The sequence below is a fragment of the Carassius auratus genome, chromosome 8 (assembly GCF_003368295.1).
Source record: "Carassius auratus strain Wakin chromosome 8, ASM336829v1, whole genome shotgun sequence".
Lineage (NCBI taxonomy): Eukaryota > Metazoa > Chordata > Actinopteri > Cypriniformes > Cyprinidae > Carassius > Carassius auratus.
The window spans coordinates 26,561,877-26,583,227 of NC_039250.1; the positions used below are offsets into that span (position 1 = coordinate 26,561,877).

At 37.6% G+C, this 21,351-nt stretch overlaps 1 protein-coding gene across 1 annotated transcript in view; it reads left to right on the forward strand.

The window, feature by feature from the left end:
• Nucleotides 1-9,475: 9,475 nt before the first annotated feature.
• LOC113107808 (cytosolic sulfotransferase 2-like) overlaps nt 9,476-21,351 on the forward strand; it is a 35,193-nt gene continuing 23,317 nt past the window's right edge. Inside the window, exons 1-3 of the mRNA XM_026270534.1 lie at nt 9,476-9,690; nt 10,309-10,447; nt 10,614-10,742. Coding sequence (XP_026126319.1) covers nt 9,667-9,690; nt 10,309-10,447; nt 10,614-10,742 — 292 coding nt within the window. The 5' untranslated portion in view covers nt 9,476-9,666. The remainder of the gene's footprint in view (nt 9,691-10,308; nt 10,448-10,613; nt 10,743-21,351) is intronic.

Here is a 21,351-nt window from a genome sequence, read left to right on the forward strand (position 1 = left end):
AGCCTTCTCTCGCCCACTCCCTCCTCGGCGACCTCCCCTGGTCCCGCGAAACACACCAGGCGGGTTCCCTCAAACCGATTGCTTCTCTCCCGCTCGGTGGCTGGGGAAGAAACATCACTCGGCATTCCGCTGGATCTCGTGTGGACGGAGTCCTTCTGTCTCGTCCGGTGATACAGGAAATACGGAGAGATCCAAGTGCAGGTAAGATGTTTATTGAGGGGTAATCCAAAAGGGTAAACAGTCCAGGCAGGGTCAAAACCAGAGTATCCAAATAAACAAGAACAGACAAAACTCAAGGCAGGATCAAGACTACGGAATAACAAGACATAAGACAAGGACTCCGTGACACATACTCAGACAGACCGAGTATAAATACACAGAAGGTAATGAGGGAACTGGAGACAGGTGGGGAATAATCAATTAACCCAAACAAGGAGGAAGGTGACCAAATAAGGGAACAGACAGTTAATAAAGTGACAGACACCGTGGAAAAGGAGGACATCTAGTGGAACCCCAGGGAACACAACCCAGACACTGTGACACAAATGCCCTAGATATTGTTTGAAAGTGTTTTGATCTTTTATTGTTCATTCACACTTTACATTATGGCTTCATTAGTTAACATAAACTGCCAATGAAAAAAATATTATGAACATTCATTAATCTTAGGTATTCCAATATTTAATAACACATTGTTAAAATGGAAAGTTGCAACTGTGTTATTTAAAGAGCTAACATGAACTAAGACTTTTTAGATTTAAGCTATTGCTCATTGTTGTGCACTTATTGAATGAGCACTATGCGATGTATGAACTGATTACACTATATTTTATGTATTGCATTGTATTTTATGTAAAATCATTTTCTATTTTTAAACTGTCTTAAATTCATTTTAAGTCAATTTTTTTTATCATTTTCATTTTCAAGTTCTTAAATTGCTTGTTTTATTTTTGGGATTATTTTTCTTCATGACTTTTATTACCATTGTGTACGAAATGTGCCATATAAATAAACTTGCCTTGCCTTGAATGCTAATGCATCAACTAAGGTTAACTAATGAGGTCTTACTGTAAAGTGATACCTATTGGTTTTTATAGTTTTTAATAAAAAGTGCAAATAATTAATAAAACATTTAACTTTTATATATTTTTCTGTATTGCTTTATTGTTTTAAATGTTTAGTTATTTTTGTTATAAGAAAAAAAGTTATTTAACCTGTTATACTGTATTATGACATTTTAAATTAAAAATTCCAATACCGTGATAATACCGTATACCGTATACCGTGATAAAAGCATTATCAATTAACAGCAACAGGAAATTTGATACCGGTATATCCATAGTTTTGTTTAACACAACACAGTGGGACCTATCTGTAGATGTATTTTTTGTTATCGAGAAATGTAAGAAACAGTATAATAAGCATAAAAAGTATCATTTCAAAATTGTAATCTTAGTATCTCCGAAAATGACCACCTGGACAGTTCAGATGTGGCGGTGGTCCACACTGTAATTAATTAGATTAAAACGTTTTTTAAACATAAAAAATACTGTCACGGTAGGAAATCCATTGTTTTCTCCGTGTCATGTTTTGCGTTTGTATTTGTACTCTCGTAGTCTCCATGTGCTCGTTTGGTTGATTGTTGTCACCTGTGTGTTGATTGTCTCGCTCCAGTTGATCCTCATCTCCACTCAGCTACAAATACTCACCCATCTCTCTGTCTGTTGTCAGATCCTCATTCATGTCACAGCTTCCCAAGTTGGATTACCGTCTCCCGTCTCCCGTGTTCGTGTTCTGGATTGTGTTCGTGTTGTCGTCTTCGTGTGAGTGTTCCGGTCTGTTCCTGGTTTCATCCATTGACCGTCTTCACATTCACCACCGACTTCACCATCCAGCACTTCTCACGCCACCGTAGACCTTCTTTCACCATTGCCTACATTCTGGACTCAGTTATCAATAAACTTCTTCTGATTGCCTGCATTTGCTTCCTCCTCTTTTACGAGCCATCACAAATACACAGTGAAATCACACCAGTGACGAAGGGAACAATGACACAGTGATGAGGGTTACTGTTTAATTCGCACCCAACTGTACCATCTGTACTATTACTGGTGTGTATTTACATAGTGCTTTTAACAATACAGATTGTGTCAAATCACTTTACAGTATTAAACAGGAAAATGGTGTGTCAATAATGCAAAATGACAATAGTACACACACAACTTTTAGTCAAAGGCAGTTCATCATTGAATTCAGCAATGTCATCATCCAGCTCAGTATAGTTTAAATAGTATCTGTGCAATCAAGTAAGATTGGGTATCAATTGGGAATATTTTTCAATACTGTTGCCATATTGGTGCTTTTAAAATGGTACCGGTGCCTAAACCATACCTGAACCCAAAGTTTAAAAAAAAAATGAAAACTATGGATAACATTGAACATTAATAATATTTAAAATAAATCCATAGTATTCACAAACTCCTTGGATGCTCACATTTCCCAAGCTTCCCTTACTCTAAGGCAAATAAATGTATTTCACAATCTGGGTCATTATTTAATACAAAACCATACAATGTTTCTACTCTATCTCTGTCAATCATTCTGATATTTAGTTAAAATGAGTGCTGTCTGTCACTCTCTTTAATCAGCTCTGTGAATGACTGTATGGTTATTCTTTATACAGTAACAACAGCTGTGTCCCAAACTTAAGTGCATGGACTCCGGAGTGCATATTTGAAGTGCAATTGCGTCACAGCGGCACAACGAAGGCTGTCCCAAACTGAAGAGTGTGGACTCTGAACTGCAGATGTGAAGTGCGATCGCGTCACAAAGTAAGATGTCCCAAAGTCAGAATGTGTACTCCAAAGACATGAAAATGAAGTGTACATCTTATGGACACTTCGCACCCTACCATATCCCAGAATCACTTGTGTGCATATGATGACAGTTTTTATATTCAAAGGCAAGTTAGAGTTCTGTGAAGGAATTCACATTGAAATGTATTTTGTTTTTATTTACTCAAATAATTAGCGAAAGTGTACAGTGTTGTGTTTCTGTAGCGCAGTCATGCAAAATGTGTCTACAAATGTTTTAACCAAACATTACAAACAGTATGCATGTTCTGCTGTGTCATATTTTCTAATGTTTAGAGTGTAAGTTTCTCTTCTTGAGAAAATGCTCAACAAATACATTCTTCATTAGCCAAGAGAAAACCGTGGGAAAAATGGGTACTTTACAGTTTTTCAATATCTGTTTTAAATGTCATATTGTCAGTGTAACAACCAAATTTCTGTAGTTTATTTTTGTGATGAAAGTTAAAAATGATTAAATTATAAGCCTGAAAAAAGAATACTTTCTGTACAGTTTTTACACATTAAAACAAATTGTTCAATACATTACTGAAAGTACCTTTACCAAACATTTACAACAAGTTTATTGCTAACTATATGAAGGACTGCATCTGAAGGACTCGGACTGGTCAAACAGAGCACAGTTTAGCTATCACACCTGCCGCTTAACATTATGCTGTACTACTATGCTTTTTTTTTTTTTTTTTTTTTTTATGGTTAACTGCCTAAAAAATCCGGTTTGCAAACCTATCTACATATGATCACCAGGGTCAAGATAATAAACTACATAAAATCGCACCTTTGTAAGATATCAGTCAGCATTTTAATTGCTCTGTGTGTGTGTGTGTGTGTGATATTGTAGTTTTTCATATGTATCATTTCATTATTCAAGTAAGTTCCAAGCTAATTCCTGCATTTAAAGTTGTAATCTGACAAAGGATGCAGCAAACCAGTGTAACCTGGTCTAGGTCTTGAATAAGCCTGAAGTACAGCACCGTCTCCTCCATTATGATGTAAAACAAAAACAATAATGAGCAGTTCTTGCTCCACCTACACTGGCAGGATTGTCGTCTCGTAAGCTCTCCTCTCACACCGTTGCTATATGACAGAGCGGTATTTGGAAACATTTTTATCGTAGTTTCATCTGTTTCTTTATGTAATCAAAGACAGATTCAGTGATGGAGAGATCAGATCTCCATGTGAAGCAGTGGCTGTTGTCAGCAGTGAATGCTTGTGCATTCAAAAATCTCACTAGATTATTATTAAATTAATGGCAAAATGAATGTTTGGAAATGTAAACTGATATTTTCTACTTACACGCTACAGAAAAATATCTAAAAAACTGGCCGAACACCATTCTTTGGGGTGAAAATACTAACGTGCCTAAGACTTTTGCACAGTAGAGTATGTATGAAGTAAATATGATTAAATTAAGTATATTTATAGAACCACCATTGCATATAGACTGGGATTTACTGGGAACATGCATTTACTCTGTTATTTGTATTATAGTGGTATTATAGAGTGTTGTTTCAGCACCATCACCTCAGAGCTCGGCCAGTCCTCCAACCCTACTGCTGCAGTCCTGTGAAGTCTCTGGGGAAGCCCTGCTATGACTTTAAGCCAGAAGTCATGCAATCACCTGCAGCACTCATGCTAAAGGATCCTGCAGCTCTGCCTCTGGCCTCTGATCCCCTTGCTTCATCTCGGCCTGTCGAGCTCCACCTTGGCTTCTCACTCCTTTGGCTCCACCAGAGAGCCATCTGCTTTGTCTCCATCGGTTGTTACCAAAATGCGGTCAGCCTCCACACCGCCACTTCCTCTATCATTGCTACTCTTGACACTTTTTGCAAATAAAAATAAAAATACTTATTTTCAGTTCATGTAGGATTTTATTTGTTCAATAAGCAATGGAGTTACCCAATCCTGGTTAATTTCAATGGACAAGTTGCTAGTATTGAGCATTTAAAGGTCTCCAGTTTAGTTAATGTATTACTGTGACCTGACTAAGGGTTGCTAATTCTTTGTACATTCAGTGTGCAGCATTGCAGTTGTTCTTCCTTTGTCCTGTGGGTGCTTTAAAAAGGGTCATATGATGCAATTTAAAATTGTCCTTTCTCTTCGGAGCATTACAATTTCTTGTTGCAAAATGAAGATCTGTAAAGTTGCAAAAACAAGTCTCAAATCCAAAGAGATATTCTTTATCAAAGTTAAGACTCTGCCATGCCCTTTTAAAATGTCTCCTTTAAACACACCCTCACATATCTACATCACTATGTAGAAATATTTGTATAATGCCATCCAAATGTACACGCAAAGAAAAAAGGCGTGGTTTTAAGTAACCACAGTTAGTGTTGAAGCAGTCATGTCAGGAAGATGCTGTATATATCTAAGCGAAAGCTCTTTATTTGGCCTGACAAAAGAAGATGCATTTAGGAATCTTTAAGATTACTTACAACAGAACAGCAATGCATTTAATGGATGACCATTTCGTGAACCCAGGAGAGGAGGTAATTCTGACTTTGCCACGACAATCTGGCACTTCTGAATCAGCTACTATAAGTATGTTTGGTTATTAGTTTAAGTATTTGCTATTGACAGTTCAAATGCAGAGTTTTGCGCGTTGCGTCTCTCTCTCTGTGTGTGTGTGTGTGTGTGTGTGTGTGTGTGTGTTTGTGTGTGTGTGTGTGTGTGTGTGTGTGTGTGAGAGAGAGAGAGAGATGGTCACACAGTGGAGTCAGCTGTCTTAACCATCAGTGGCTTGTGTACTGCAAACACGTAACTACCAGTTCACATATTTCATCACTGTGTCTTTCACGTCACTCTGTTCATCTTTCTTGCTTGAACTGATTATAAAACTAAGGACACTATGCAGGGCATAGAGGAACTACAATAATGTACAGTATTTAAAAAATGATGTGTTCTTTGAACATTAAATCACATCAACATATTCTATTACACCAAATACACAAAATAATGATCTTTAAAAAAGCATCATATGAACCCTTTAAGGAGCACCCAAACCTACATTACTGTACATATGTAACCAAGACATTTTTTATTCACATTTATAAATCATGCTATGTCAGTGAAACACAGGAATAAAGAGGTCCTCAATGAAGTGCCTACTGATCCATTCATTAGTGGACTTTATTCGTTGATTGTACATCCCAATTCAAGAAAAAATAATATATATTAATTTAAACTAATAACACAAATAATTATCCTAAATATAAAAAAGTTAGATTTATTTTTTAATCACCTTATTTTGTATTACGCATAATACAATACCTAGTGTCAAAGCAGCTTTACAGTGTCAAACAAGAAAATAAAGGAAAATAAGATTTCCCAGTGTGTGAACTCAGGGTAAATTATAACCAGACCGCTGAGCAAATATACAACAAAATGCATGCTAGGTTAATTTAACCTTGCAATTCTGGTAGAATATTTAACTCTATTTAACTATAATGGTACATGTTTGGCCCATGACTATATAATTTATGGATTTTCAATGTAACCTTCTTAACAAATAATTTACTATAGGCCAAACTAGTTAAGCCTACTCAAGTTAATACTCGAGTGCATACAGTGCATATTTTGAATGTCTACATCTAACACACTTGATTCAGCACATCATCTCATTAGGGGCCTTCAGGAAAGATTTGAGAAGCACTGGGCTAGACCTACAATGCAACACTCAGTTTTATACATATGTTACAATACTTTGTCTCTCTATCTACCAAGGGGTCCTTGACCCAGATTGAGGGTTAAAGACCCCTGCTCAACAAAAATGACTTCATAGTAAAGTGACATATAGCCAAGTATAATGACCCATACTAAGAATTTTTGCTCTGCATTTAACCCATCCAAGGTGCACACACACAGCAGTAAACACATACACACGCACACACCTGGAGCAGTGGGCAGCCATTTATGCTAAGTCAAGTCAAGTCACCTTTATTTATATAGCGCTTTAAACAAAATACATTGCGTCAAAGCAACTGGACAACATTAAATAGGAAAACAGTGTGTCAATAATGCTAAATGATAGTTAAAGGCAGTTCATCATTGAATTCAGTGATGTCATCTCTGTTCAGTTTAAATAGTGTCTGTGCATTTATTTGCAATCAAGTCAATGATATTGCTGTAGATGAAGTAACCCCAACTAAGCAAGCCAGAGGTGACAGCGGCAAGGAACCGAAACTCCATCGGTGACAGAATGGAGAAAAAAAGAAACCAGGCTCACTGGATCTGGTGGCTACAGTGACCTCGGAATAAGAGAAAAAAAGACTAATATTAGCATACAGTTGCAATCAAAATTATTCAACCCCCTTGACCTGCAAGACAATTTGCTGTGGAGAATAACATTTTATGAAATCAATTTAACAAAGGCATCAGTAAAGTATTAGAGAAAGTTTGTTAATAAACTTTTGAGTGATTCTGAGAATGGAAAACTGATGAATCATGATAAAATTCGAATTGGCTCTAAACATTCATGTTCAAAATTATTCAACCCCCTTCGTGCAGAAATCTTTTATTCTTTAAAATCACCAATAAACGCTGTCTGTAAGTGTTTAAATTCAACCAGATATTTGCAATGAGAATTAAGCCTTGAGACTGAACGAACAGATCACTCAAGTACATTCTATGACTGATCCCTGAACCAAGCCGAAGTAGATTTGGATGTGTACTTTGGTATGACTAGCCTGCAGGAAAGTCCATTGATCATCAGCTTCAGTTTTTCAGGCATCACAATTCTTGTCAAAATGGTGAGACCTCAAAGAATCCATGATGTCCTTCATACAGTCATGATTTCCACTTCCTTCTACAGTAAAGAAACCCCATTACAGGACTGATCCACCTCCAATGTTGAGGATGGAGATGGTGTTCTTCTGCTTATGAGCTTTGCCTTTTTTGCAGCAGACATACAGCTGATCCATGGGTCCAAAAAGTTCCAGTTTGGTCACATCACTCCATATAACATTCCTCCAGAGCTCCACAAGTCTACACAAATGAATTTTATCAAGTTCAAGTTGTCCTTTGTTCTTCTTTATCAAGAGTGGTATTCTACAAGATGTCTCAACATGAAGGCAATACTTGTCTAGTGATCTTCTTAAACACTGCTTTGAAATGGTTTCCCTCCTTTCATCGGGTCATCTTGCAAGTCTTTGGCTTAACATTGCAGATTTTTCTCAGTTGCTCTGATTAACCATTTTATGATATTGTGCTTTTTCTTCCACAACCTCAAAGATTAGGTGTGTTTTACCAGGCAGAAAAGATATATAGAGCTAAGTATCATCAGCATAACAGTGAAATATAACACCATGTTTCCTGATGATATCTCCCAAATGTAACATATAAAGTGTGAAGAGTAGCGGCCCTAGTACTGAGCCTTGAGGTATCCATTAATGCCAACAAAGTGTTCAAGTCTATGCAAAACAATGTTGTGGTCAATAGTGTCAAACGCAGCACTAAGATCCAACAGAACTAATAGAGAGATACAACCACGATCAGATGATAAGAGCAGGTCATTTGTAACTCTAAGAAGAGCAGTCTCAGTACTATGATATGGTCTAAATCCTGACTGGAAATCCTCACAGATAACTGTGGTGCACGGGAAGCAGTTGGGGGTTCGGTGCCTTGCTCAAGGGCACCTTAGTTGTGGTAATTCGGCCTGAGACTCGAACCCCCAACCTTAGGAGTCAAACTCTCTAGCCACTAGGCCACAACTTCCCCACACATGGACAAGGGTGTCCAGTCCTGCTCCTGGAGGGGCACTATCATGCAGAGGTTAGGTCTAATCCTAATTAAACACACCTAAATTAAGCACACCTAATCAAAAATTTAAGATTACTTCAGGCAAATGTCGAGATAAACTTCAGAACATAACCTACCTTGAGAAGGACTGAACACTACTCTCATAATATTAGCACAAGTGAATCTAAACCTAAATATTATTGGTACTACTTTTCACTACTTAAAATACTTTTTGTTTACATTGGTTAATACATTAGTAATCATAAATTAACTTTGAGAAATAGTTTTACAGCAGTTATTTTTTTATTTTCGAAATATTGTAATGTAGAAGAAGTCATTCAATGAAAAATGTAAATGTCTTTAATATTTACACTTAGCTTGTAAGAGGCTACTCTACAATGTATACATATTGTATATGGCTCTATCGACTATTGGCTGAATGTCTGATGCAAAAGGCACATGTACATATTTATTTATAGAGAGAGAGAGAGAGAGAGAGAGAGAGAGGCACTCTCTGTCATGATTACAAAAACTTACTAAAAAGTGCTTTCCAACATTTCATGATGTCCAAAAGTCACAGAATTCTAGGAATAACTCTGCTGTAAATTGTTAACACAGCATTCAAGGATATTTCACCTCAGTAAGGGCAAAGTGCATACATCCAGTTTATCCAGTTTAACAAAGATAATACAAATGCTAGTTAAAGTGACATATTACCCTCCTAACGAGAGGAAATTACTCAACAAAATGAAAAACAGGGTTTAAGGCAATGTTGAGATCTTTTCTGAAATGCTAAAGAAGGCGTGGGCTTTTACTCTTTTTTTTCCCTCTGTAAATTGTCTTTGCTTATGGGGAGGGTTATTTGAACTTGCGTAACATGTTTAAGGCTGAGTGCAAAGCTCAGAGAAAAGCAGTGGGATACACTGTGGTATGATAACCATGACAACACTCAATAGCATGGAATCCTGAATGCATTTGTAGAGCACAAGAGCACTGGTAGAAACCTTTGAGCAGAGTAGAATCAGAAGACAGTGTTAAAAAAAGGTTTTTTTTCACCATTATGGAAATCCCTGACATGGCTTCAGTAAGTAAATAATTCTCTTTTATTATAGTTTGAGAAATGAATGAAGATTAGAATAAACTATTTGATGTTTGCCCAGATTTTTGCCCTAATTTACGGTCGGGACAAGATGACACTAGTTGCTGTTTTTTTAGCTTTAGACTTTGATTCCAACTAGTTGGAGTAAATCAGCCATGTTTGATATTGTTAGCTGATTTTAGAACACATCGATTTCATTTCCCATGCCTCTAGCAACAAGGAACGTGTTTTTTTTTTTTTTGGTTTTTTTTTCATTTCCGATTGCATTGTATAGAACATACAGAAGACTATACCTTATAAGTAATGCAAATTTCTCTAATTATCATCACGTTTCAGAGTAATACTCTTATTAGTAATACTCTTAGTATTCAACATTAGATATGAATTCTATTAAGTATGATTTGTTATCCTAAAATGAATAGATTAAAATAGATTAAAATAAAAATTGTATCAATACTTATTTTAATAAAATTTTGACTGGCAATGCACATGTATGTGATATCTTGCTTGTTAACAGACTTTGACATTCTGTTTATGGCCAATGATAATTCTTTAATGATTATTCTGTACATTAAACTGAACTGAAACTTTTCTATACTGCAGAAAAAACGTCCTTGTCGGCCAGAGATGTTTGATTTTGAGGGAATTTCTATGACTAACTTTTTCACTGACAACTGGGAAAAAGTGAAAAATTTTCAGTCAAGACCTGATGACATACTAATTGCCACATATCCCAAAGCAGGTGAGACAGCTTCATTAAGTTTTTGTTTAAATAATTTTAGCCAGCACAATAACTTTATTAATTTCTTACTGTTTCAATAGATAACACTATAAAACAGGTCCATGTATTTTCTTTCCAAAATGATCTTTAAAATTTGTTTAAAACACCCTTTCCATCACTTTGCTAGGTACCACATGGGTTTCTTATATACTGGACCTTCTGTATTTCAGTAATGATGATCCAGAGTGTCAGACTTCCCAGCCTATCTATATGAGAATCCCATTCCTAGAGTCATGCTTCCAAGAGTTTTCAACAGGTAAGAGACTTACAGTTCAGTTAGTTTATATATATATTAATCTAGATTAAAATGGCTCATTCGAATTCTGCCAAAGGCATTCAGAATATGTGTTTTACTCAAAGAAAAATTGACAAACAGTAAGTCTTTGAGAAGGGGTTTATCAAGCTAGGTGGTGCATTAGAAAAGGGGCTCATCTCCTGTTTCCAAAATGCATCACAAAGTGCTTGAAAAAGCTGTAAACTAGTTCCACATTGCACAAGGTGCGAACAACATTACACCTGTTTCACACCAATGTTTAAGTTTTTTTTCAAGTTTGTAGGTGTCAAGGTACAGAAACCAAATAATTAAATTTAAAGTAGCACTGGATGGTCTTCAATGTAAAAATGAAATATACATCAAACCTACATTTATTCAGACACCTTCAACATTTCTCACATTATTACAGTTTTGCTATATATATCAAAAATTATACCTGGTGTCTGAATAATTTGTGGTTTGACTGTTAAAACTACAAAGTAATTCAGTGAAGAGCAGTGGGTGATTTTCATTTTCATTTTCTTGGATTAACATTACAGCAGCCAGTAGCTAAATTAGGCGCGCTATCTAAAAATAGAGAAATTATCATTCATTCTAAATGTGATGTATGTGACTACAAATAAACAGAAACAGACTCTACTGAATAAGCAGGCTATTTTCATAACGCTAACGATAAAAATAAATACATAAATAAATACAATTACACACAAACAAACAATATAATTTGCTGTTATACTCCATATAACTCCATATACAAGCCAGAAACTAAGCCGTTTTTTTGCACATGGCTATCTAAAGGGTTAATGGTCCTACCTAGTGATAAACTGTAAAAATAACAAATATTACCTCTTCCCAAAAGTGAAAACTACAAACAATCAAGAATGCATGATTATATGGTGTCATGGCTTTGCAATAAAAAAAAAAAAAAAAAAAAAAAAAAAAAACTTTATAATAGAACTCCAATGGGGCAAAGACAGCCACCAACAACAAATGAGGGAGAAAAAATGTAAAAGATCTAATGCTGCACAAAAACTAAAAATGCATCAAAGACAGTCTTGTTACTAATCTTTGACATGCCCAAGACTGTGATAAAAGGTAAAGAAATATCCAGTCCACAATCACTTTTTATACTGAAAATATGTCATTTTGTGTGTTTTTTTCACAAATCAGTGACATCATTTATGAACTTGGTAATTAAAGAGTTAAAATCTTGGATTTTTTTTTAAACATTTGGTAGTTTTGATCAGGACTGAGGTTGATTAATAGATTCATGCAAAAAAAAAAAAAAAAAATGTGAAAAAAATATTTATCCGATAGATTTTTACAGCAGTTTAATTGAGTGGATGTTAATTCAAGAGTATTGAATTTGCCCTCAGTGTATTGTTACGTTTTTGAAAAATTTCAAGCATTTTCTCAAAATATGTGTCAAAATAAGATTTGTCACCAAAAATCATTCCATTAGCTGAAACACAGAGAAAGTTGTAGCCAAATTAAGACTAAATTTTACCCCCAGTGAACGAAAATGTCCCCAACAACGCATAAGTGGGGTTAAATATTTAACAAAGCATGCAAACAAAAGGCAGCTGTTCATGTTCGTTTTGTGTTCACGCGTGTTCCAGTGATTTATTTCTTATTCATTTTCTGATAACTCTTTGTTGGTGAAATGATGAGGTTGCATGACATTGGGGCAGTGTTGGTGCAGTGGATAAGACACATGTCTTTGGTGTGAGAGACCTGGGTTTGAATCCACTGTGGGACACCAATGTGTCCCTGAGCAAGACACTTAAACCCTAGTTGCTTCAGAGGCGTGCAACCTTTGACATATGTAACAATTGTAAGTCGCTTTGGATAAAAGTGTCAGCTAAATGAATAAATGTAAATGGAGATGTTGTTCCTGTGTGAAGGGCGAGCTGACTGATGTCAAGTACACAGCTGTTTGCAGAAGTCCTGGATTCGTGTCATTGTGGACATCACACTCCTGAGTTGAATGCACAAAGTCTGAACTACAGAGGATGCACATCCAAAATCAGTGCATTTTGTATTGAGAAACGCGCACAGACCTACGTCACAAGTCTATTTGCCTAATCTTCCCGGTACTTTACACCGCGGTGGAAGCGCAGAAAGCAACAGGTCTGGGGGGAAAAATGTTCCGGGTAATTTCGGTGAGAACGCGGCATAAGTAACTGGGAGGAGAGAAACACAAGAACGGTGGGGTGGGGGCGAGGCACAACGACACACACGCATGTGTGAAGCTACCCACTTTTTTCTTTAATCTGCCTTAGAGGATTAAGCTGCTCGTATAATGAGGTGTACTGATCCTTATGAAACACACACTGGCAGATTAAGCATGCATGAAGTGTGTCGCAACTCGCAAGTTTGAAGTTGCTTCCTCTGAGGTAACTAGGAGGAGAGAAACATAAGCCCGGGGAGGCAGGGCCACCTTCCTCAAATAGGCTGTAAAACTTTGGCCATGCAGCAATTTGATTCGATTACGATTCATAGGTTTTTGATTCAATTCAAGAACGATTTTTGCAAATTTAGAACGATTCAATTCAATTCGATTCACAATTAAATTTGATTCGATTCGATTATAACGATTAGATTCTGCATTCTTTAAGTGCATTCACGGGATTATTTAAATGCTCTTACTAAATTCTTTAAATGCTTAGTCAGGGGGCAAATTACAGTAGCATTTATGGTTAGAGAACCATAGGTTAGAAGAAAAAAAAAAAAATTGTCCATTGTTAAATGCTAGTTTAATGATGCAACATGGCATACGTAAAAATGTATGTAAGCCAAGTTTTTAAAAAAGACTTTTAAGAGTATTATGTATAAGCTAACATTTTGTCACACCAGGGGCGTAGCCATAATTTCAGAAGTGACAGAAATGTCAAATACAATCATTTTATGTATGTAGCCTATATAATAATAATAATAATAATAATAATAATAATTATTATTATTATTATTATTATTATTATTATTATTATTATTATTATTATTATTATTATTTATTTTTTTACAATGAATTATCTTCTTTTTAAATTACTTTTAATTAGCTGTAATAAATCAAATACACTGCTGGACAATAATCAATCATTTGTAATCTATATTGTTTTCCTAATGGCAATTTTATGTTTGTTTTATATACTAGGCTACATTTAATTAGCAATTATTAAATTTTTCTGCACAGAATAAGGTAGAAAATATACTTTATAGTTTCTGTACTGTAATAAATGTCACTGCATCATTCATAAACTTTTTGTGTTTTTTTTTTTTTTAGTTTCATCAGTTCATTCTGCTTTTATTAAGTTTAGCTGCAGATAAAGCCTGGCACGTCAATGAGAGCGAGATCGCTTCTCTTTCAGTGTGAAAACGTCTTCATCTCTATTTAACTTTTCCTCTCCATCAGCGAATGATTCTGAGAGAAAACGCGCCAGATGTCTGTTTGCTAATGAAACAAACATTACTTTCATGCATCTGATTATCAGATAATCTCGCACTCTTATTTCAAGGTCGTTGTGGTTAATTTTAACAGTTTCCTTCATATATTCGGTTCATCCGCATTGTTTAAAAACATTTATCATTCAATGGATCTGTGCGTATGATTTAGACACATACATTTCTGTTCCGTCCATGCAATAAATACAGCTGTCGACGGCTCCGGCACTGGCCACGAGTCCTATAGATCACACGTCAGCTGCGTCAGAGATGAACAGAGCGCGAGAGCAATCCTGTGACAGTCTCAGGCGGTAAACGGTGGAGCGCGTGAAGGACAGATAAGAGGCACGATTCACGAACACTCTTCAAGGTCTCCATTAATTGGTGCGTGTAGTCATTTAATGTGTATACATTTTGAAAGCATTGAATTGCTATAGAAATCGCGATTCATTCGGTTCTTAGCATTTTGAATCAATTTCTGTCCAAGATCGGTGATTCACGATTCAAAAATCATGTTTCAAGATCGATGCATATGAATCGACAGGGTTTGTAATCGATGCATCGTGAAAACGAGTGAATCGTTACATCCCTATCCTCAAACGAACATGGGCAGACTGCTTTCTTGGTAAAAGCAGCTTATGTCTGTGAGGTTAGCCATAGTGACACAAACACATATTTGAAGTTGCCAGTGGCAGCATCTATCGATCTACTTAGGAGGATAGAGCCGCTCAATGTAAGGAGGGGCACTAATCCTTACATGTTAGACACAGATCGAAGTGCAGTGCGAAGAGCTAGTACACAGGCTCTGTATCAGTTAGTTTCCAGGCTTCATCTGTTTCTCCCTCTGAGGCTTGCTGAGAGAGGAGAAATGTGAGAGCAGGGCTGTTCAATGAAAGAGGGTCCGCGAGTGGAGAAAAGTTAGACTAATGCTCGAGTGAGCATTCTGTAGGATCAGAATTTGGCATAAAGAACATGAAAGCATGGATCCATCCGGCCTTGTTTCAACAGTTCAGGCTGCTGCTGGTGCTAGGCACTCATTACACAATGGTGTGGGGGATATTTTCTTGGCACACTATGGGCCCCTTACTACTAACCGAGCATTGTTTAAATGTCACAGCCTTCCTGAGTATTGTTGTTGACCATGTCCATCCTTTTATGACCACAGTGTAGTCTGATAGCTACTTCCAGCAGGATAATGCAGCATGTCACAAAGCTCAGATTATCTCAAACTGGTTTCTTGAACATGACAATCCAAAAGCAACTGGAGTTCACTTTACTCAAAATGATTAAATTTGGAGTTCACTTTACTCAAATGGCCTCCACAGTCACCAGATCTCAATCCAGTAGAGTAGCTTTGGGATGTGGTGGAACAGGAGATTCACATCCTGGAGGTGGCCCTTGTTTCTCACATACAGTATGTGACATCTCCTGCCTGGACCTGGTAACTGTTTGGCTGTGGTACTCTTACTATTAACATTCCCAATCTGTCATATACCCTGTCTGTCTGTATTCTCACTGTATTCTGTCCTGCTTGCAATAAGGCCAAGGGTCTGGCTGACCTGTCATTATTTGTATTTTCCCTTTGTCTGGTACATGTTAGAGCTACCTGGACCTGCGTTTCTACCTTTAGCACATGGCTTAGCCTGGTTATAAAGGTCACATTGGTCATCTTTGGGAGCTGGTCTATATCAAACCAGCCAGAGTGCGAGTTGACAAGCACCAGTTGTTCTTCCCCCCTCCCCTCTCAAAAACGTCCACTGCTGTAAGGTCCCATGGCAAGTCTGGTATATCATGAAATTGAAGGGGCTCCTTTATTTGGTGTGGTCTGAGAGCATTACAAGGAACAAGGATTACAAGGAGCGCACATGGATATTTAGTTTTCAACATCCTGGTATTTGCTGGGCCAAAACATGGTTTCTCTGGCCCTGCGCTTTGTTGCTTCTAGGCCCGGGTGCCCTTGATGCAGCTTTCTGGTATAATAGTGTTGCAGTGGGTGGGGAATGACAAAACGCTGACCATGGAGCAGTGGGCCATTATCAACTGTAAGTTCATTCCTTATGGCATAGAATTGCCTCAGGTCATGTGGCAGCTTCTTTGATGAGTCAGGCTAGCCCACAGCCATGACCTCAGATAAACGCCTGCATAGAAAGTCTGCCTGTGTCTCCTGTCTCAGTTCCTCAATTCTACTTGAGGAGTTGGCTTCCACTGTCATGATCATAGTCCTCAGTAGTTCCGGCCCAGTCAGTGGAGGACAGGTGTGCACATGCATGCGTCTGCTAGGTATAGCTCTTTGTCTGTCTTGTAGACGACATTGAGGTTATTATAATGCTGCAACTTAAGCATCATCCTCCGAAGGTGTGCAGGGACTCAGTGTAGTGGTTTTTTTGTAATAGTGATGAGGGGCTGATGATCCGTTTCGATGGTCACTGGACGGCCATATATGTAGTCGTGGAATTTCTGACAAGCATAAACAAGGGCCGGGAGCTTCTTTTTTTTTTTAGCTTAATGCGACTCATTCTCTGTAAGTGATTTTGAGGCAAACTCCACTGATTTGTTGTTCTGGAAACAGACAGTACCCAGGCTGTGCTAAGAGGCATCTGCAGATAACACCACTGGCTGGTGCCTGACAAAGTATTGGAGTACAGGAGGACTTGAGAGGAGTTCTTTAAGTCGGGTGAATGCTGCCATGTGGGGCACTGTGATTTCGCTATAGCCAAGGATGAATTTTTATAAATAGTTTGTCATGACCAAGAACCTTTGAATACCATGCTTGTCTGCTGGGGTTGGCATTAGAACGGACTGCATCTGTCTTTGCAGGGTCAGGCTTAATGCCCTGGTCAGTTAAAAGGTAACCCACATATGAAACCCTCAGACACCAATAAACAAGAGTTGTCAGGGTTGAGCTTAAGATTTACTGAATTTTCAGCAGATCATACTCTTCTCTTGTGCTTCCCCAAACGAGGATGTCATCAACAACAATTATGCATATAATAGACTTCACTTCCCGTGGAAATTCCATAGGGCATTCAGAGGAAGGCATATCGGCCTGTCAGGGTCATGAAGGTGGTCAGCTTTGATGAATCCTCACTGAGTGGCCCCTGCCAGAATCCACACTTTGCACCAAGGATGCTGAAAATCTTGGCTCCTGGCATGTCAGCGATCACCTGTTCTACTGTTTTCGTAGGATGATGTTGTCAAGGCTCAATACACAGTCTTATGGCACCATGTTTTTTTACATGCAGCCACCATAGAAGACACCTACTCAGTGGGCTCCAGAACTGGCTTAATGACTCCCGGTTTAGTCATTCTGTTGAGTTCATTGATTATTTTGTCTGTCATTGCCAATGGCACGTTTCTGGGAGCACATATTCTTGGTTACCTAATTAACCCAGCCTAAAAATCCTTTAACGGATTTGGATATTAGAAGTATATTAGTGTGTTATGTGTAAGTCAGGTTAAAGAGATGGGGTCTTTAATCTAGATTTAAACTGCAAAAGTGTGTCTGCCTCCTGAACAATGTTAGGTTTGTTATTCCAGAGTTTAGGCGCTAAATAGGAAAAGGATCTGCCGACCACAGTTTATTTTGATATTATAGGCAAGGCAAGTTTATTCATATAGCACATTTCGTACACAATGGTAATTGAAAGTGCTTTACATAAAAGAAAGTAAAATAATCATGAAGAAAAATAATAACAAAAATAAAACAAGCAATTTTAAAACTTTTAGAATTATTAAAAACAGTTATAAAATGATTTTACATAAAAAAATAAAATAAAATAAAACAGTGAAAATATAGTGCAATCAGTTCGGACATTGCACAGTGTTCATTCAATAAATGCACAGCTAAAAAGATGAGTTTTGAGTCTAGATTTAAATGTGACTAGTGTTTTAGCACATCAGATCTCTTCTGGAAGCTGATTCCAACAGCTGGCAGCATAGTAACTAAAGGTGGACCCCCCTTGTTTTGTGTGAACCCTTGGTATTTCTAACTGACTTGATCTGAGTACTCTGTTAGGTTTATATTCAGTGAAGTGAAAAAAAAGTGAAGTGACATTCAGCCAAGTATGGTGACCCATACTCAGAATTTGTGCTCTGCATTTAACCCATCCGCAATGCAAATGCACGCACGCACGCACACACACACACACACACACACGGAGCAGTGGGCAGCCATTTATGCTGCGGCGCCTGGGTAGCAGTTGGGGGTTCGATGCCTTGCTCAAGGACACCTTAGTCGAGGTATTGAAGGTGGAGAGAGTTCATGCACTACCCCCATGAAGAAAAATAATAACAAAAATAAAACAAGCAATTTTAAAACTTTTAGAATTATTAAAAACAGTTATAAAATGATTTTACATAAAAAAATAAAATAAAATAAAACAGTGAAAATATAGTGCAATCAGTTCGGACATTGCACAGTGTTCATTCAATAAATGCACAGCTAAAAAGATGAGTTTTGAGTCTAGATTTAAATGTGACTAGTGTTTTAGCACATCAGATCTCTTCTGGAAGCTGATTCCAACAGCTGGCAGCATAGTAACTAAAGGTGGACCCCCCTTGTTTTGTGTGAACCCTTGGTATTTCGAACTGACTTGATCTGAGTACTCTGTTAGGTTTATATTCAGTGAAGTGAAAAAAAAGTGAAGTGACATTCAGCCAAGTATGGTGACCCATACTCAGAATTTGTGCTCTGCATTTAACCCATCCGCAATGCAAATGCACGCACGCACGCACACACATACACACACACACACGGAGCAGTGGGCAGCCATTTATGCTGCGGCGCCTGGGTAGCAGTTGGGGGTTCGATGCCTTGCTCAAGGACACCTTAGTTGAGGTATTGAAGGTGGAGAGAGTTCATGCACTACCCCCACCCACAATTCCGTCCGGCCCGAGACTAGAACTCACAACCCTTCGATTGGGAGTCCAACCCTCTAACCATTAGGCCACGACTTCCCCCCATTCCTCATGACTTTCAGTGAACATATCTGCAATATATTTCGGTCCTAGGTCATTTAGTGACTTACATACAAGTAAAAGTACTTTAAAACCAATCCTAAATGTAACTGGAAGCCAGTGTAAGGACCCTGAGGACTGGTGTGATATGCTCAGATTTTCTGGTTCTAGTCAGAATCCTGGCAGCAGCGTCCTGGATGAGCTGCAGCTGTCTAATGGTCTTTTTGGGAAGGCCGGTGAGGAGCCCATTACAATAGTCCACCCTGCTGGTGATGAAGGCATGAACAAGAATTGACCGGAAACAAAACATCTAATTCTTGCAATGTTTTTTAAATGATACTATGCTGATTTAGTTACTGCTTTGAAATAACTACTGAAACTAAGGTCTGTCTCCAGAATCACACCAAGATTGCTGACTTGATTTTTAGTTGTTTGACCCCTAGAGTCAAGGTATGCATTCACCGTGAACACTTCATCTGTGTTTCCAAATGCAATGACTTCAGTTTTATCCTTATTTAACTGAAGATAGTTCTGGCACATCCAACTATTAATTTCACCAATTCATTGGCAGAGGGAGTCAATGGGGCTGTAGTCATTTGGAGATAAGGCTAGGTAAATCTGGGTATCATCAGCATAGCTGTGGTAGGCAATTTGGTTCTGTCTCATTATTTGACTTAGTGGAAGCATATACAGGCTAAACAAGTGCGGTGCAAGAATTGAGCCTTGTGGTACTCGGCATGTCATGGACGTCCACTTAGAATTATACTCTACTATACTCACATAATAGCCTCTCCCTTCTAAGTATGATCTGAACCATTTGAATACCATCCCAGAAAGCCCGACCCAGTTTTCTAGTCTCTCTAGTAGTATGTTATGATCGACAGTGTCAAACGCAGCACTGAGATCTAGCAATACCAGCACCGATATTTTGCCAGAGTCACAATTTAAGCGAATATCATTTATTATCTTAATGAGTGCTGTGATGGGGTTGGAAACCAGATTGAAAATTGTCTAGGTATTATCAAATTGCCAGAGTTTTGAGAACGCAGCGGACATGGAGGATTATAATGTAACAAGAGCTCGTTCAAGTACTGATGTGCTGAATACTGAAACCATTCAGGACTTTATAAGTAATAAGCAAGATTTTAAAATCTATACAATGTTTAATAGGTAGCCACTAGCCAGTGTAGTGTTTTGACAGAACCGGGCTAATATGGTCATACTTCCTGGTTCTAGTAAGAACTGTAGATGCTGCATTTTGGACTAGCTGGAGTTTGTTTATTAAGCATGCGGAACAACCATCCAATAAAGCATTATAATAAGTCATAAATGCATGGATTAACATTTCTTCATCTGACATTGAGAGCATAGATCATAATTTATTATATATTTTTGAGGTTGAAAAATGCAGTTTTACAAATGCTAGAAAAGTTGCTTTCTTAGGAAAGATTGCTATCAAATAGCACACCTAGGTTCCTAACTGATGATGAAGAGTTGACAGAGCAGCCATTAAGTCTTAGACAGCATTCTAGGTTACTACATTTTAGTGAGAGTTTTTAGGTCCTATAATTAAAAATTATAAAATTATAAATATAATTATAAAATCTTCTGATATGATAAGTATGATTTAAACCATACTAATGCACTTCCATTAAAGCCAACAAAGTTTTCTAGTCTATCCAAAAGAATGATGTGGTCACTAGTGTTGAACGCAGCGCTAAGATCCAATCTTAACTATCTTCAGTTAAATAAGGAAAAAACTGAAGTCATTGCATTTGGAAACAAAGATGAAGTGCTCACGGTGAATGCATACCTTGACTCTAGGGGTCAAACAACTAAAAAACAAGTCAGGAATCTTGGTGTGATTCTGGAGACAGACCTTAGTTTCAGTTGTCATGTCAAAGCAGTAACTAAATCAGCATAGTTGTCAGGACCGGGGCTATTTTGGCCACTAGAGGACGTCAACATTGTGCCTTTTGTAATCAGTGTAATTGTTTTCACATGTTTCTCATTCTGGGCTGTCTATTTAAGCTGATCACTTCCTTTGTATCTTTGCTTGGTTATTATTGTTCCTAAGCAAGTTGCTGCCGTAAGTCTGCTCTAGTTACAAGTTCTATTCTTTGAAAGTATTTTTTGAATTGTTTTCCTGAGAATAGTTTTGCAGTTTTCTCTCTGAGTTTTTGTTTTGGAGACT